A 19,981-nucleotide genomic window follows, 5' to 3' on the forward strand; every position below is an offset into this window, starting at 1 on the left:
TAAAAGGATCTCTACCATGCCATATGGTCACTCTGGGTGTATGTATTCCCCAAAAAGGAAGGCAACAATGCATCACACCGTGGGATTAGTTTTTCTGATGCTTCTGTCTCAGATTGGGACGGCAACGGAGGAACGGTGAGTCTGAAGTGGAGATGGCAGGGATCTCCTGTGTCAAAAAACTGGTCATTTATAGAGTAGGCCTATGGTACATAGGTATGTATGTTCTGCTCTGCACAATAAATTGCTACATAATTTGTGGTACTATGATAGTACTGTAACTATATACATTTTATGTATAGTGCTTACTTTCCCTTAAAGGTCTGACTCCTCTAGGATTCGTATCAAAGTGTCCCTTAAATGTTAACTCTACGCCAGGGGTCTTCAACAGGGGGTCCGGCACCCCCAGGGGGTCCTCAGAGTTACTACAGGGGGTCCTCCCCTTTTTTTATAATAACCACTTGAACTCTAGTGTCCATATTTTGAGAACTTAAGCCACAAATAGCAGATCTACAAGCTCACAACGCCTCGCAGCGTGAGGCGTTGTGAGCTTGTAGATCTGCTATTTTCCGCAAAGAGGTTTGGTGTAGAGGGGAAAAAGAGCTAACTAAGTACAGAGTAAAAGGTCCAGTTTACTAAGTATTGATGGTTCAAGTGGTTAAATATCTGAAAACACAAATTGACATGAATCCAAAATACACTGATGATTGTGCTGTCAAACGATGAAACTATATGGAATCTATGATAAGGTTGTGGGGGTCCCTGCTTCATCTCAATCTCAACTAAGGGGTCCTTGGCCTGAAAACGTTGAAGACCCCTGCCTTAAATGTTAAACAACAAAATGGGACACAATTAATATTGCTGTTGACCATTTCCCAAGCATTCGCTATGTTTGATTTTAGTGGGAGACTGGATTATACTTTACCCATTCATTTCAGTATGGTTTGGCAATCAATTTACAGAGTCTTGAAATTTGTTTGAGATAAGTAATCTCAACAAACATTGTTGCATTTTAATGGTAGCCAGAAAAGGCAAAAAGATATTTTGCAAACTAAATTAATTTCTCAGTTTAATGTTAACTCAACTATTCTCTGTAAACTCTGTAATATTTTAATGTAAAACTTAAAAATAAAATAATAAAATGTTCTTGGTAAATCATTTAGTCTCTGACTAACAATCCTATGGTAGTAATGAGTTTGACTTATTAACTTTGTTAACCTATTTCTAACATACATATTTTTCTCAATGGATATGACAAGAATTATACATAGAAAATGTAAGTAAAGTAACTTGTGTCTTTATGACATGCTGTGCTCTTGTGTGTGTGTGTGTGTGCGCGTGTGCGTGTGCGTGTGCGTGTGCGTGTGCGCGCGCGTGCGTGCGTGCGTGTGTGTGCATGTCTGTCTAACAGAATGGAATATGAGTATGACTACTACAAATACCACCCAATGTCAGAGGTAAATCAAACACACACACAACTGTGTGCACCATGTAAGCTAATGTTTTGGCACGCGCGCGCACGCACACACACACACACACACACACACACACACACACACACACACACACACACACACACACACACACACACACACACACACACACACACACACACACACACACACACACACACAAACACACACACACACACACACACACACACACACACACACACACACACACACACACACACTGAGTACATCCCTGTATATACATACATACTGTATAGTATATGTTACAGTTTATTTGAAAAACCAGTCAGATTGGAAAAGGAGCGCTTGTTTTAGTTCACCTTATGGGCAGTCCCTGGAAGAAGCCCATGTCTCAGTGGTCGAGCATTTGACTGCATTGGTCCCACGTCGGTGAATGCTAACCTGGTGAATGCTACTATGCCTAAACCTAACCCTAACCTCAGTAAAACTCTGCCTAAACCTAACCCTAATCCTAACCCTAACCTCAGATTCCTACTTCCCCAAAGGAGCGGTTGCTCCACCTCGTGCCCAAAAACGAGCGCTCCTGTTCTCAATCTGACTGACTCTCAAAAAAACTGTGACATAATACATTCCTTCCCACAGATCACCTCTTGGATGGAGCAGATTGTCACAGAATACCCTTCACTTGTGTCCATAGTGGCTTACGGCAAGACGTATGAAAACAGAACAATTAGTCTTCTCAAGGTAATCCTTCCTCCCTCTCATGCGACATATTGTATCAAAACAGACATACATGGGCAACTGGCGGCCCGGGGGCCACATGCGGCCCCCACCTTCACTGAATGCGGCCCGCAGGTTAATACTGGAATACTGATATATATTATTGATTTCAGCTGTTACAATTCCAAACATGACCTGCTTTAATTCCATCAGTCTATATTAGTAGCGTAATGACTAGTATAGTAGTAATAAAATGTACTTATTTATGTCCAACAATGTATTTGTATTTATAAAGTTAACATGAGTATATAACTAAATGCGTTTGAAATTAAATCAAATTGTTACATTTCAGGATTCCAAGATTAAAAAAAAAAAGAATAATAATTCGGGATTCCAATTCAAAAGAAGCAGAAATAGCCGATCTACAAGCTCAAAACGCATCGCAGCGCGATGCGTTTTGAGCTTGTAGATCCGCTATTTTTGCATGTGGCCCTCTGGAGTGAAGGTGGAAATATAGTGGCCCTCGCCATCATCAAAGTTGCCCACCCCTGAGGTAATTTATCTAACCCAGAAAACCTGTTTCACAGATTGGCGAAAGCACTGGAGTGACAAAGAAAGCCTTCTGGATAGACTGCGGAATCCACGCAAGGGAATGGATCGCCCCAGCGTTCTGTCAGTACTTTGTCAGAGAGGTGCGTGCGTGTGTGTGCGTGCGTTAGGGCATTCACCAAATATTCGAATATTCAACTATCAAATAGGCTACACTATTCGACATTGTTCATCGAAGTCGAATATTCGCTAATTTTTTTATTGTTTTCTCTTTAAAAATATATATAGTTTATAAATCTTGGCTAGAGAGGAAGTCATAAGAATGAGTTGTCAATGCCCCTGGTGGATGAATTTGTTAATGCTCTATACCAGGGGTTCTCAAACCTTTTTAAGCCGTGACCCCCAAAATAAACATATTTGAACTGGGGACCACCACCCTGACAAGCACTTGGAATTGTAGGTATTAATGTGACTCGGTTCCACAGTTAAACATTGTGAAAATAGCAGATTTAGATCGGCTATTTTCACAATGTTTGCCTCTTGCTTACTTAATATTTGACAGTTTGGCCAGTCCTGTCGAATATTCGACTATTCGAATACTTTGAGGTTGAATAATTCGAATACTAAAAATCACATTCCTGAATGCAATAGCGTGCGTGTAAATACATTGTGAAATCAGCAGAAGTTGTGCATCTCATGTTCACAATATGCATGTTCAACTCTCCCGCCATCAGATCCTCCAGGCATACAAAACAGACCCAAAGATGAGTGAGATGATGAAGAACATGGACTTCTACGTGACCCCTGTGCTGAATGTGGATGGATACATCTATTCCTGGACGGATAATACCGTGAGCACCAATGTATAATATTTATAGGAGCAGGGCCGTGCAGAGAATGTTAGAGAGGCAGGGGCTGAAATTTCTAAAAGGGCCGCCCTTTTGGTGAAAATATTGAAAATAGCAGACCTCCAAAGTCCAAACTTACTTTTGGTACATTATAACACACTAAACTAAGCATAAAAAAGGCAATACCGGAGATGTGTGGAGAACTTATTCTAATCTCTTCTGGGATGGCAGTGTCTCATGGAGGTAGAGCCTGGGGGTCGGAATGTTTCCAGATTAATTCCCAGCTCCTACTGGCAAGGTGTTGTAGTGTCCTTGAGCAAGGCACTAAGTGGAACCCCTAACCGCTCTTGATGAGCAGGTTGATGCTTGCAAAGTAGCCTCTGCCAGCGCCGTCGGGTGTGAATATGAACGGCATTGTCACACGTAATGTGTACTGTAACAGTGTTCTTCCTTTTACTGAGTGAAGTGAACAATGTGTGAAGTGCATTGTAAAGGGCATTTGAGTGGTCAAAAGGACCAGACTATCTCTATTGCATCAAACCATTGTTTTGGCAGTTAACTCTTGTTTATGTTTTACTTTTATGGTGTCCTAGGCAGCCTGTAAAAGATAAGAAAAAGCATGCATTGTATTGAAATACTCCCAACAACACATTTTGGTTTTGTTCAGGTGCTAAACTGTCCACCAGAGATACGAGAAGAAAAGCCTTTTCAGGGAACAGCAGTTGGCAGCGTATCACAATGAGATATAATCTTATCAGTGCGGAATAAATGATTTTGCATCACACCTCCTCATCACTTTTATTATTCAAGAATCCTTGCATATCGTCACTGTCGGGCAGAAACCTAGTATCTCCAAGTTTCAAATTTGTACGTTTTTTCGCAAAGTAAATCACTGCTTCATCATATGGCCATCGCACAGAAGTATATAGTGAAAACAGCTGATCTACAAGCACACAACGCCTCGCACCTTGTGTGCTTGTAGATCGGTTGTTTTCACTACTTTAAATCATTTTAAAAATGATAAATACAAAACAAACGGTTTTGGACATACAAGGTTTCCACCCGACAACGACGATATACCGGTACAGTATCCGGCATTCCAGCAAAAGTTTAAAATATGAAATATAGCCCATGATTTATCAGTGACGCACAGATATCTGTACAGAAATACAAAATGTTTGTATATACTTGATTGACTGCCCGGAAGTTATGAATTGATCAAACCATTTTGACTTCTGCAGACTCGGCTGTGGAGGAAGACCAGATCACCAGGACCAGAGGATTGTGCCTGTTTCGGTGACGGTGGCACGGACCTCAACCGCAACTTTGACGCCTTATGGGGGAGTGAGTGTTCTTCTATAGATCGATGGATGTATTGGGTCTAGCAAAATACGCAGCCGTCCAAACTCAGCCTTGTTCGGGCAGATCTAACAACCAATTAACCTTTTGGAGCCGGGCCTTAAGTGACAACATGGGAAACTTTATCGACCACTAGATTGTGCGCACATGCACACGCACACACGCACGCACGCACGCACACACACAAACAAAACTGTTCTGTTGCTGGTTTGAGAGCTGAACCCATTATAAATGTGGACTCCCAGAGGGCCCCACTGTAGAACCAACAGTAGCATCAGGGCCGTCAAATTCTGGGCCCTGTGTGCTTTAACTATTGAAAAATAGCAGATATACAAGCTCACAGCGCGGCACTTGCTGCCGCGCTGTGAGCTTTGAGATCTGTTATTTTTGAAAAGTCATTGAATATTTCAAATCCTTCTAAGGTTTTTTGAAAAACCTATGTTTCTATGTCAGTGGTGCTCAAACGTTTTCATGTCAAGAACCCCCAAATGATATGTATTTGGCCACGGACCCCCATCTCAAAATATTTTGTTCCAGGGACCCCCCAGAAGCAAAATTGGAGTTACAAATGTTCGCTTAAAAAATACATATTGAAAGATTTGCACACATTTTCACGACTTTTCAAAAATAGCAGATCCACAAGCTCACAGCGTGGCACTCGGTGCCGCGCTGTGAGCTTGTAGATCTAAGCGGTTTGACACATATGGATATGAAGAATGTTATTGTCACCAAATTACATTTTCGCTAGAAACAGGCTATATCAAATATGAGTGAATGACTATCATAAACCATACAGAGACACCTCCCCAACAATATCGCGCAAACAGTTTGATTATTTTTGGACCACAATGCTTATATTATATGAGACGATTTTAATGTTTAATCGTATTCACCATAGAGAAATTATTTCCGTGAACCGGGGGATGAGCGAGTCACGTCATGACTTCACTGCTCTATTGTACCCTGATTCAACAGGAGTACGTTCAATTACTCTGATGTGTTTCCACACAGCCGTTGGGATGTCCCATAACTGCTGTTCTATCGTGTACTGCGGCGCCAAGCCCCTGTCTGAGCCGGAGGCTCAGGCCGTCACCGACTTCGCAGGGCGCAGGAAGGACGACATTCTCTGTTTCCTGACCATCCACTCCTACGGACAGATGGTTCTGGTCCCCTACGGCCATCCCAATGTCATCTCCCCCAACCACAACGAGCTGGTATGAAGGTCTACAGCAGTGTTTCTCAAGCTTTCAAATTTCAAGGTGGTGCATCTTGGGAATGGGCTTATTGTGTATCAAAATACATATTTAGCCACTTGCGTGCGTGCCCCCAGGTTGGGGGCATGCATGCAAATCAAAATCGTTAAAATCACTAAAACGATATAGAAAGAAGTAAATGAAAACATTTTAACACTCATCTTTTCTTTTCTCTAATGACTATCTAAAATATGAATCCTTGTTGTAAAAAAACAAAGTTGTCCTTTAACTATGACAGAGTCCCTGGAATCCACTTTGGGAACCACTGGTCTACAGTGAAGATATACACAAGCAAAAAAAAAGAAAAATCTAAAATATTGCCATGCAAATTTGTAAAGCTTATACAAATATCACAAAATACAACACTTCCATTGTCAACCTTGCTGTCTGTGTCATTCTACCCTGCAAGCCAAATGACGTCATGATGACGTTATGATAACGTTCTCCTGTGAATGTTCAGAACTGGGCCAGATCACAGCCCATATGTATGGGGATGATCTTGACGTCATTACCAGGACGTTATATGGACTTATGGATTATTGTTATTGTTAGTAATGTCACTGATTGGTCCAGGTTCTGACTGTGCTTGCTGGGTAATGTTTGGTTTCTCAGATGGAGGTGGGTCAGGCTGCAGCAGATGCCATAAAGGAGGTTCATGGGATGAGCTACACTGTGGGAAGGGCTCATGACCTGTGTAAGTATAGACCACTGTGGGATGAAGTACACCTAAACCACCATAGCAATGTTCTAAATCACTTTGCTTTTGATTTCATATAGTGGCGTTTCCATAAAGTCTCTTAATGCGCATTAAGGCTTTTGTTTATGGAAACACTTCAAAATTCGAATAAACTTTCATTATCCACAAAAAACCTTTGGGGGAGGTGGATTTTGAGGCTTTATCGAAAAAACTAAATGCACATTTGTGAATGGAAACGGGTCAGCCAATGCATGCGAATAAATTATGACGTTCTGGTCCATCGTCCCCCTAGTTAACACTTTCCCCTGCCGCTTAATTAACGTCCATTGTATAGCTTTAGCCCACAAAACAAATCGGTTGTTACATAGGCCTACTACGGAGTATCACAGACCATGTGTAAATTCCTCCCGTTTTCACAACGTGCCAGGCTGCCAGCTGTAGCTCTTTACAGACTGTTGTGCAAAGACAACCGCCGACAGAACCAGTGGTGGGCAAGGAAGTAGGGAGCGCTGAGTCGGCCCATGCGACCGTCGCTAATTCGAATGACACCCACAAATGGAAACAGGCAACATTTTCTTTGTCTTAATGCGCATTTCTGATGATTCACTTCCTATTTTCGAATACGTTTATGGAAACATGACTATAGAGGTGCCCCTGTGGTATGCAGAATGCAAGATTAAGTTGGAAGAAATTATTCATCATAATTTATTTAAATTAAATTGACCCCTCCCATGGACTACATTACCTCTCCATTTTCTATCTAAATAACTTTCCACTTAAATTCACATTTACATTGAATAAAATATAAATACATTTATTTTTATTATGTGGGTGATCTTGGAATTGGAGTTGATTCCACTGTCCTCCCCCTAAGAGGGCCTTTTGGTATAGACAATAGCCGACCTCCAATCTCACAACGCTACAACACTTGATACCACACTGTACTAAGCATAATCAAGTGAATACTTGATTATGTGGCGTACAGCATGGATTTCTACACAGAGAGGGCAATTCTTTCAACATAAGATGCTGCATTCAAGTTCAGGAGAGTTTGGGAAAGGCAATTAATTCTCTTGAATGCTGCCTTCAGGTATGGCAAAAGAGGGCATTTGCATTTCTTTCACCATAGTAAAAACTGCATTCATGGTCTGGAGAGGGCACATCTTACAGTATGTTACAGACAGATAAAAGGGCAAGGGCTCAAGCCCCCTTTGATGTATATGTGTGCACATGCACACGTAGTTTCGCATCTTTCTCTGTAGTAGTATATGGTATATGCATTGTGTATTCATGTGAATGTTATATAGATTCTTGTAAACAATGTTTTTTTTTTTCTGTTCGGACCTTATAGGACACATCCACCCTGGCACTATTTTGGCAGCTGCTGAAAGTTTGTGTCTCATTCACTTACTATAGCCTACACTATACTATAAAGGAAAAAATTGCATGGAAAAACATTCCTTGGGCTAAAAGCAGCCCCCACGAAACGTGAAAAGTGACGACTAATCACGAAACCATAGTTTTGTTGGGCCGTTTTTAGCCCAAGGAATGTGTTTTTTTTTTTGGCAAAACAAATGCTTTCATTGGATTCAGAATAATTAAAAACCCCTAGTTTGACCCCTCACAAGATTATTTTGTGGGTATTTTTACTTTTGTTATAGTGTATAGTAAGTGAATGAGACAAACTTTCAACAGCTGCCAAAATGAATAGACTGTAGAAAAATATGGACGATGCGAAGCCATTGGTTTCTATGCAGCACAAATGGCCCTTTCTACCCCTTGGAATGGGTGTCGCCATCATAGAATTGTAAAGGCATCAGAGATGCTATTGGCTGCCAACAGTGACGTGCAACCGCAGGGATACATGGGAGAATGTGGTCGGAGCCTCCCGAAATACAGCACACGAAGAAGAACACAGCCGGCTGGTATCAGTTTAGTTGGCCACGCCCCCCCGCAACTTTATCATTTATTTTAAAATAAATTGGACCACATTTCGACAAAACGAATATGATGGTGATTGAAAGGCAATTTTTAACTAGCGATAGGAACCATACAGTATTCATGAAAATGTTAATTAAGGTTAGAAAACCAAATGGGAAAATGAATGGGATCCAATGGGAATAATTATTTTTGCGATCGGCCGGGGGGGGGGGGGGGGGGGGGAACAGCGCATCTAGCGGCCAATCATAGGAAGTTTTACTTCCGTATTGAAGTCATTTTAAATCGGCAGAACTATGCCCCTGGCCAAAATAGTGCCAGTTTTTTTGTGTCCTACTGGGTCTATAGAACAGTAGAAACACGGTTTACAAGAATCTATAAGAAAAATTCCTTTAACTTCTTTTTACCACATAACTACTACATACACTGTAGACCCCCATTCTGGCCTCTCAATGGACTGGGCTCGTCTTGTCGGGATCCCCTTCTCCTTCTGCTTCGAGCTCAGGGACCGGGGCCAGCACGGCTTCCAGCTGCCAGAGGACCAGATCAAGGCCACGTGCGAGGAGGCGTACGCCGGAGCCCTGCACATCGTCCAGCATGTGCACGACAAGACCTTCGCTCCTCAGTCCGGTGCAGTCCTCCTCACCGCCACCGCCACGGTGTGGACCACACTGCTGGCGGCATGCGTCACCGGCGCCGCGGCACTGTGAGAGCGCGGCGTGGCGTTGGGCGCAACCCCTTCTGGCACTCAATAGGGCATTCACCAAATATTCGAATATTCGAATACCAAAGTCACTATTCGACGTTGTTCACCGAAGTCGAATATTCGCGTATTTTTTTCGCTTAAAAAATATATAGTTTATAAAGCTTGGCTAGATAGAAAGTCATAAGAATGTGTTGTCAATGCCCCTAAACATAATTGAACTGGGGACCCCCACCCTGACAAGCACTTGGAATTGTAGGTATTAATGTGACTCGGTTCCACAGATAAATACTGTGAAAATAGCAGATCTACATGGTCACAACGCCTCGCAACGCGAGGCGTTGTGAGCATGTAGATCGGCTATTTTCACAATATTTATTTTCACAATGTTTGCCTCTTGCTTACTTAATATTTGACAGTTTGGCCAGTCCTGTCGAATATTTGACTATTCGAATACTTTGAGGTTGAATAATTTGAATACTAAAAATCACTATTCGTGAATGCACTCACCACATATCGTCACTGTCTGGCCAAAACCTTTTAACTTCCTTTTTTTTTTGGCATAAATCAGGGCTATTGAACACCCATTATATCTGAGCGTTGGTTAAAATAATATTGAACCAATGGAAAGTAGTAAAAAGTGCTTGGGACAAAACTTCCTAACTCCACACTTTCTGCCAAACCAGCTAACTCCACCCAAATGGCCCTCTCTTTTTTTTCATAAATATGTGCTATTGAACACCCTTCACGTATGTGTGTTGGTTAAAATAATAGTGTACCAATGGAAAGTAGTAAAAAGCCCTTCGGTCAAAACCTCCTAACTCCATTTGAGCTCATTTTCCCGAATATTTACATTTTGGATTCAGGAGGTTTCGGCCCGACAGCAGAGATATGCTAAATGTGTGAGAAACTGGGAAGAGCAACGGATCTGAAACGTTTGATTTAATTTGTACAGTGATACCGTTTATGTTTTAATTCTGACAAGTTTGTTTTTGGGGTGTTTTTCTTTCATAATTGTTATTTTCCAAATTTGATCATTAACATTCAACTGAACAAAAAACACAAATGACTACAACAAACAAAACTAGCATAACTATCGCCACAACATATCTGCATAGGCAAACTCAACATTACATGGCACGCAGTCATCTATGACAAACTTAAAAGGACCACTTCATATTGGTCCCCTCACCCTGACAAGCACTAAGAGTTGAGGAATTACATTTTGTATAACACGGTTCTATTGTGAAAATAGCAGATCTACATGCTCACAACGCCTCGCAATGCGAGGCGTTGTGAGCATGTAGATCCGCTATTTTCACAATTTCTGCCTCCAATATTTGACAATTTGGCCAATGTTTAATTTGTCATTTTAGAGGTATTAAAAAGTCCTTAAATTGTCACTTTAGAAATGCGCAGATACCCTCTATAGTCTATACACTTAAACCTTATGTTGGTTTGTTTACTGTTGAGTGAGAAAACAATGTTGCACATCAAGTTAATCCTCTGGGGACCCCAAAAAAAATGTTGGGGACCCCCAGGGGGTCCCGACCCACAGGTTGAGAACCACTGCATTATATAAGATGGCAACATTTCGGTCTTACTTGCCCTGTGTCTTAGAGCAGTGTTATTCAACCAGTGGTCCTTGAGGGGGTTCCAGGTGGTCCCCAGCTAAACGATGTAGAGTTGGTAACCAAATGGACCCTTATAGATCTTTAACTCTTGGGAGAGTAAAATGAAACCAAATTGACCCATAAAGGGTCCATTTGGGTCCATACATACATCATGTATGCCTAGAAGGCTGTTGTTAATAATTTTAGTAGAGATTGTTTCCATTTTCTGTCAAATTCCTGGTCGATGGCATGTCATTGGTAGTGATGCAGAGTGAGCCTGTTAGTTTTAGAATACATTTTAAGGTTCCTTTTATTGGTTCACAAATCACTAAATGGATACGCACCTGCTTATTTATCTAAAATGCTTCCCCGGTACATGCCTGATAGACCACTTGGGTCCTCTGGTCTTTTAATAATTCCCACGGCTGAAACTAGGAGGCACGGAGAAGCAGCCTTCAGTTTTTATGGTCCAACTCTGTGGAACAGCCTGCCCGTAAACCTGCGGCTCACAGAATCCACTGACACTTTTAAACGAAATCTCAAAACGCACCTTTTTAGCATTGCTTTTACCTAGGTTTTACCATACTTCTGATCTTTTTTCCATCCTAATTTTTTTTATCTCTATTCTTATTTTTCTGTTCTGTGTTAAATTTGATTATTCTTTCCTTATTGTTTTTAAATGTTTGATCTGTGAACTTGAAGCACATTGGGCTGCACTTGTTGTATGAAATGTGCTATATAAATAAAGTTTGATTAATTGATTGATTGATTGATTGATTGAATAGTGCCATCTTATAATGAGCATTAGTGAAGAAGACCTTTTATATCAAGTTGAAAGTGCTCATTTAAGATAAGTGGATGCTTTGCCATTCCACAAGTAGCATACATTACAGGACGGAATAAGAACATTCTTAAATCATATCTAATATCAATGGTACATACATAAATCAATAGAAGACTGTTGTTGATCATTTTAGAAGAGATTGTTTCCGTTTTCTGTCAAATACATCAGTCTGCAATCTTAATTTGAAGTTTGAATTATATAGATTTTGGTTTCATCATTCTGTCAATGCACTCATGCACACAACCGCGCACTGGTCGATAGAGAGGGGAGGGGCATATCCTTGCCCATTTCTTTTGCCAGTGGTGGACGAGGTACTCAGTTCTAGTACTTGGGTAAAAGTACAGATACTAATGGTCAGATTTACTCCACTTACAGCCCAGCCAACATGTCCACCTGGGTACCATATGGGCCCAGTGTGGGTAACTGGGTACCAAGTGGGCATGGGCTAGAAGTGGGCAAACTTGGTGGGTCCCATACGGGTTTTTGTGTGGGCTAAGTGGGCATGGGCTTGAAGTGGGCAACGTTGGTGGGTCCCATAAGGGTTTTGTGTGGGCTAAGTGGGCATGGGCTATAAGTGGGCAACCATGGCTGGGTCCCATGAGGGTTACGTATGGGCTAAGTGGGCATGGGCTATAAGTGGGCAACCATGGCTGGGTCCCATGAGGGTTATGTTTGGGCTAAGTGGGCATGGGTTAGAACTGGTCAACCATGCCTGGGTCCCTTATGGGTTATGTGTGGGCTAAGTGGGCATGGGTTAGAACTGGTCAACCATGCCTGGGTCCCTTATGGGTTATGTGTGGGCTAAGTGGGCATGGGTTAGAACTGGTCAACCATGCCTGGGTCCCTTATGGGTTATGTGTGGGCTGAGTGGGCATGGGTTATAACTGGTCACGCGTGTCTGGGTCCCTTATGGGCTAAGTGGGCATGGGTTAGAACTGGTCTACTATGCCCGGGTCCCTTATGGGTTATGTGTGGGCTAAGTGGGCATGGTTTAGAACTGATCAACCATGCGTGGGTCCCTTATGGGTTATGTGTGGGCTGAGTGGGCATGGGTCATAACTGGTCACGCGTGTCTGGGTCCCTTATGGGCTAAGTGGGCATGGGTTAGAGCTGGTCTACTATGCCTGGGTCCCTTATGGGTTATATGCGGGCTAGTGGGCATGGTTTAGAACTGGTTAGCTATGCCTGGGTCCCTTATGGGTTATGTGTGGGCTTAGTGGGCATGGGTTATAACTGGTCACACATGTCTGGGTCCCTTATGGGCTAAGTGGGCATGGGTTAGAACTGGTCAACTATGTCTGGGTCCCTTATGGGTTTTGTGTGGGCTAAGTGGGCATGGTTTAGAACTGGTCAACTATGCCTGGGTCCCTTATGGGTTATTTGTAAGCTTAGTGGGCATGGGTTAGAACTGGTCAACCATGCCTGGGTCCCTTATGGGTTATGTGTGGGCTAAGTGGGCATGGTTTAGAACTGATCAACCATGCCTGGGTCCCTTATGGGTTATGTGTGGGCTGAGTGGGCATGGGTCATAACTGGTCACGCGTGTCTGGGTCCCTTATGGGCTAAGTGGGCATGGGTTAGAGCTGGTCTACTATGCCTGGGTCCCTTATGGTTTATATGTGGGCTAAGTAGGCATGGTTTAGAACTGGTTAGCTATGCCTGGGTCCCTTATGGGTTATGTGTGGGCTTAGTGGGCATGGGTTATAACTGGTCACACATGTCTGGGTCCCTTATGGGCTAAGTGAGCATGGGTTAGAACTGGTCAACTATGTCTGGGTCCCTTATGGGTTTTGTGTGGGCTAAGTGGGCATGGTTTAGAACTGGTCAACTATGCCTGGGTCCCTTATGGGTTATTTGTAGGCTTCGTGGGCATGGGTTATAACTGGTCACGCGTGTCTGGGTCCCTTATGGGCTAAGTGGGCATGGGTTAGAACTGGTCTACTATGCCTGGGCCCCTTATGGGTTATGTGTGGGCTAAGTGGGCATGGTTTAGAACTGGTCAGCTATGCCTGGGTCACGTATGTGTTATGTGTGGGCTTAGTGGGCATGGGTTATAACTGGTCACGCATGTCTGGGTCCCTTATGGGCTAAGTGAGCATGGGTTAGAACTGGTCAACTATGTCTGGGTCCCTTATGGGTTATGTGTGGGCTAAGTGGGCATGGTTTAGAACTGGTCAACTATGCCTGGGTCACTAATGGGATATGTGTGGGTGAAGTGGGCATGGTTTAGAACTGGTCAGCTATGCCTGGGTCCCTTATGGTTTATGTGTGGGCTTAGTGGGCATGGGTTATAACTGGTCACGCGTGTCTGGGTCCCTTATGGGCTAAGTGGGCATGGTTTAGAACTGGTTAACTATGCCTGGGTCCCCTATGGGTTATGGGTGGGCTAAGTGGGCATGGGTTAGAACCAGACAACTATGCCTGGGTCCCTTATGGGTTATGTGTGGGCTGAGTGAGCATGGGTTAGAACTGGTCAACTATGTCTGGGTCCCTTATGGGTTATGTGTGGGCTAAGTGGGCATGGTTTAGAACTGGTCAACTATGCCTGGGTCACTTATGGGATATGTGTGGGCTAAGTGGGCATGGTTTAGAACTGGTCAGCTATGCCTGGGTCCCTTATGGTTTATGTGTGGGCTTAGTGGGCATGGGTTATAACTGGTCACGCGTGTCTGGGTCCCTTATGGGCTAAGTAGTGTAGTGGCCTAGTGAAATTACCGTTACGGAGCGGATAAAAGCACCAAATTTTGCATGGTGATTCCTTAGGGCATAACCTTCAATTTTAGCCTAGGAGCCGCTTGAGACGCCCATAGGGGGCGCTATAGCAATCAAACAAAGGGAAACAAATGAACTAAATGCACAATTACGCAAAAACTCCCCACATATTTACATGAAATGTTGTGGTAAGGTGTAACATGGACAGAGGGAGACCCCCATAAGTTTTTATTATGATCCATGGGTAGGGGGCGCTACAGTGAACAAATAAAAAGGTAATGCATGATTACAGACAACATAAACTGTACTTCAAGATTGGATTACAAAACGTCTGGAAGGGGTAGAAAAGCACTGGAATACTCATTTTGATGGTACATATCTGAGCGTCCCTCAGCCGTTTAAAGTTTCTACCCATTATTTTTACAAAGTTATCATAAATTAGTAAAGTAAAGTTATGTAGTAAATCGATTAGGGGCATGGGAAATATTTTAATTTCCTGACAAATGACAATCAACATAAAACATCCTTAACCACTGCTATTATTTATTCAAATATTGTAGTTTTGATACTATTGTCATGTGTAGTTTAGTTAAGTTTATTATTAGCACATTAACAAAAATGTAAATCATATGAATGTGTACAATATACTGTGCAAGGAAAGAAGAAGCCAATAGGTTTTCTGTAATCTTTTCCTTAAGAAAAAGAATAATTCAACAAGATTTCTTTCTGCTTAGTCTGTACCCATCTAGTGGTTGTGTGATGTGTGTTATTTTTCCACTAATTCCAGAAGCATTCTGTGTCAATTCCACAGCTGTGAGCCATGTACAATTAGGCATGTCACCTTGACATTTTGTTTATTTCACACCCGTTTGCCATAACTAATAGTGTGTTTTCTATAACCAGGCCTAGCTCTAGACCAAGAGGTCAGTCAAATGTTTGTTCAGCAGTCCTCACTCTTTACTTTTCCTGCTTGCACATTTAAGAAGTCATTGCTTGTAAGTAAGTACAGCTTATCTCATTGTGCAGATATTTTTTGGTTAAAAATATAATATTGTTGTCAATTCATGTGTGTATTAAGAATGTTAAAATGCAATCCATTTTCTATCCTGTTTTACATACCTGTTGGCTAAAAGTATAGGATTGTTTTAGTCTATTTACACAGTTGCTAAACAATAAAATGTTATTTTTGGTGCAAACAAGGTGCATTAGTGTGGAAAGGGGTTAAGAAAATTAATTTGATCATAATGCTTGTGTGACTACAGTTTGTGAGGCCTCAAGATGGAGCTGAATTGGGATCACTGTATCATCTGCCAAAAAGTCACTGATGAATCCTTGAGATGTCCCTTGAGAGGCCCCAGTGGTGTCAAAACAGATGCTTACAGTTCATTTCTGACTAATGTAGAGCAATTCAGGGCCATTAATGCTCTTCCAACTGAACTTTTCTTTGGGGATGATGCAACTGCTAGTGCTTTTGCTTCACATTCAGCGTCTTGGCACAAGTCTTGCTATCTGAAATATAACAACGACAAACTGGTCAGAGCAAAAAAGAAGCACAGTGCTGAAAACCCTGATAACCCTGATAACCCTGGAGGGAAAAAGCGAATGAAGCGCCATGCAGTGGATATTGAAAAGTGCTTCTTCTGTGAGGGTGGCACAGATCAAGGCGTTCTCCATGAGGTGTCGACATTTGATACTGACAAGAATATCCGAACCATGATCACTGCACTAAATGACACTCGGCTTATGACCAGGATAGTCGGAGGAGATTTAATGGCAATGGAGGCAAAATACCATAGAGAATGCCTAGTGAAGCTGAGAAATCGCTATCGTAGTCTCACTCGGAGATCAGACCAACCACCAGAAAATAGAGATGAGAAAATGAATGAATCTCGAGCTTTCATGGAACTGAAGAACTACATTGAGAAATCTGTGGATTCTGATGTTCTCCTGTTCAAGCTGTCCGATATCCACTCTTTGTATGTGAATCGACTTGAGGAGCTGGGGATCAAGAAACAGGTCAACAAGACTAGGCTGAAAGATCGCATTCTTGAACACTTTCCGGAGGCACAGGCACAGTACGATGGACGAAACACCGTTCTCATTTTCAAGGAAGGAATGAGAAACATGTTAAAGGAAACTCTAAGAAGTAGAGATTTTGATGAAGATGCTCTTATCCTGGCTAAAGCGGCAACCATTATTAGAAATGACATATTCAACCATACAGGCTTCACATTCACTGGTTCTTTCCCTGAAAAATGCCAAGAAAACTCACTGCCGACAAGCCTCAAGTATCTTGTCTCCATGATAATGAATGGTTCCAACTTGAAAGATCAAGATAAATGTGACTCTCAGCCTTGCCTCACAATTGGACAGTGCATCGTGTACAACACAAAGAAAAGGGCATCTCCCACTGCCGAGAAGACCAGACACACTCTGGAACGTGAACCGCCACTCCCTGTTTACATTGGCATCAATGTCCATGCACAAACCAGAAGCAAGACACTTGGCAGTTATACCAGATGGGCATTAGCATTTCATATGATAGGATTATACAGATTGAAGACTGGCTTGCCACTTCTACATGTGAACGCTTTGAAGCAGATGGTGTTGTGGCTCCTGCTGGTCTGCGGAAAGAGCTGTTCACAGTTGGTGCTCTTGATAACCTAGATCACAACCCAAGCTCAACAACTTCTGTGACCTCATTTCATGGGACTGGAATCAGCCTTTTTCAATTGCCAACCAAGAGTGAGCCTGGTGTGAATAGACCACCCATTATGATACCACCTTCTGAAAACAAAAAACATTCTCTGCCTGACAGTTACGCCTCTGTTCCAGCTGTGGCTTTGAAGAACACATCTGTTTCTGTACCCAAGTGTGATGTATATCCAGTTACGGGCTTGTTGGATGGTGCAAGAGCAGCAGAACACAATTGGGTCAAACATGCACTGCCGCTTCTAGATAAGTTAGAACTGACCTGTGAAGAACCAATCACCTGGGCTGCCTATCATGCTGATATGCAACCTCCAGTGGAAGACCCCCCAGCAATATGTGCACTCCTTCCTCTATTCTACGAGAAATCTACCACACCAGCTATGATTAAGCACGGCATGGATGTTCAGCGACAAGCTGTTGAATATCTGAATCCAGGCCAAATCCCCGTCACTACATTTGACCAGCCTCTGTTTGCTTTGGCAAAATATGTACAATGGAAATGGCCAGACACCCATGGCGAACGTGTTCATGTGGTTATGCTCGGTGGTTTACACGCCGAAATGGCCCTCTGGAAGACTCTGGGTGATCTCTTAGAAGGCTCTGGTTGGACAACAGCGCTTACAGAAGCAGAAGTAGCGTCAAGTGGTAATGCTGACTCGTTTCTAAAAGCATCACACCTAACTCGAACACGGCGTGCCCACCAAGTCACTCTCTTAGCACTGCACAATCTACAGGAGGAGGCTTTCAGACTCAGTGCAGGCCCCAAAGATGGAGACTCATTCATTGCTTGGAGGAATGACATGCTGAGTAAGAGTCCTACCTTCAAGTTTTGGGATATGATCATGAGATATCAAACACTAATTCTCATCTTTGTTAGGGCTCACAGAGAGAAGAATTTTCTTCTATATGTAGAAGTATTGGAGGAACTTGTCCCTCTATTCTTTGCCCTGGACCATGCAAACTATGCAAGATGGATGTCTGTCCATATCAGAGACATGAAGTCTTTGCCCAACACGATCAAGGAGGAGTTTGAAAAGCATTCACGCTGGGTTCTTTCAAAGACATACAACAAGTTCTCTGCAATCCCTTTCGACCAAGCGCATGAACAGGAGAACAAAATTGTAAAAGGGTCAGGTGGTGCAGTTGGTCTCACAGAAAACCCAGATGCTTTCAGACGGTGGATGCTCACAGGACCAGAGAAGGCAAGATTGCTCAAGGAGTTTGAGGAGGAATATCTCCCTGATGAGGACAAAGATAATCCTAAGAACTTTCAACACCACGAGCAGGGTCTTTCAGCACAGAAGGCTTTTCAGAGACATGTTGTCAGCCTGTCTGAAACTATTAGAAGAATGGGAAATCCTTTCTTGGATGATTTTAGTGACCTAGTAACTCTTGACAGTCGCAACTGCACAGATGCATCTGTGGTCAATACAGTGCACATCTTGGAAGAGACAGGAAAGCAGCAGTACCAGGACTTTGTCAAGAAGGTGCTTGATGAGCGCACAGACTCCATCCATGATCCAATAAAGAGAAATTCCTTTGCTCTCTTCAGGCAACCTCGACGCAAGACAATGCCTAAACACGGGAAAAAGATCAAGGTGCTCCAGAACAATGTGGCACTCTTTGGCCAGCTATACGTTGCTATGCAGAGCCGTGAGAGTGACTTGGATGAATTCTTTGCCCATGAGGTACAGTCCTTCCCTCCTTCCCTCTCAGACTTCGGCAAGCTTCACCTCACTGGCACAAAATCAGATCTGCTGCAATGTCTGGAGCAGCCCGGACAATCAGAACCACCATCAAGCTATGACTGCCGAATCCTGGATGGAGCAGTCATTGTCCACTGCTTGCCCACATTTAGAGTGAGCACATTTGATAAGTATGCAGATGAAGTCTTCATCCCTTACTTAGAGAAGCAGCTGCAGGATACCAGGCGCTTGGACATTGTTTGGGACACTTATATCCCAGACAGCTTGAAGGAGTCCACCCGTGAAAAGAGAGGACAAGGAATTCGCAGGAAGGTGTCTAGCCAGACAAAGTTGCCAGGTAATTGGTTGGACTTTCTTCGTGACCCTTTGAATAAGGAGGAGCTGTTCACATTTTTGACAAAGAAGATTGAAGAGTTCAGCTGGCCACCAGACAAAGCTGTGTATGTTACATCTGGGCAAGCGGTGTCATCTTTGGGTTCCAGTAGCACCATGGACAGCTGCAACCACGAAGAAGCAGACACCAGGATGGTGGTTCATGTGCAGCATGCCTTGCAGCAAGGTGCAAGAAGTGTTATTGTGCGTACTGTGGACACTGATGTCATTGTCATCCTTGCAGGTGTATTCCATGATTTACTTGTGATTCAACCTTTGGCAGACATCTGGGTGGCTTTTGGAATGGGTAAAAAATACAGGTTTTACCACATCAACAACATATGTAAAAGTCTTGGTGAGCCCAGGTCTCAAGCACTGCCGATGTTCCATGCATATTCAGGTTGTGACACAACATCTGCCTTCAATGGTAAGGGTAAGAAATCAGCTTGGCGGGCCTGGCAAGCCTATGATGATGTCACGGAAACATTTGTCCATCTGGCCAAAAGTCCTTTCCAGCTGTTGGAT

General features: G+C 43.0%; 1 protein-coding gene across 1 annotated transcript; it reads left to right on the plus strand.

Moving 5' to 3' along the window:
• Positions 1 to 1,409: 1,409 nt before the first annotated feature.
• On the plus strand, positions 1,410 to 9,504 carry LOC308280318 (carboxypeptidase O-like; the record flags this gene model as incomplete). The annotated part of the gene is made up of 8 exons (XM_080720580.1): positions 1,410 to 1,454; positions 2,073 to 2,174; positions 2,738 to 2,842; positions 3,434 to 3,550; positions 4,789 to 4,891; positions 5,918 to 6,120; positions 6,772 to 6,853; positions 9,227 to 9,504. The coding sequence occupies 8 exons, from the start codon at positions 1,410 to 1,412 to the stop codon at positions 9,502 to 9,504; spliced, it is 1,035 nt and encodes a 344-aa protein (XP_080576706.1).
• Between the last annotated feature and the right edge of the window lie 10,477 nt (positions 9,505 to 19,981).

The sequence above is a fragment of the Nannobrachium achirus genome (genome assembly GCF_963921795.1).
Source record: "Nannobrachium achirus genome assembly, chromosome: 24".
Classification (NCBI taxonomy): Eukaryota; Metazoa; Chordata; class Actinopteri; order Myctophiformes; family Myctophidae; genus Nannobrachium; species Nannobrachium achirus.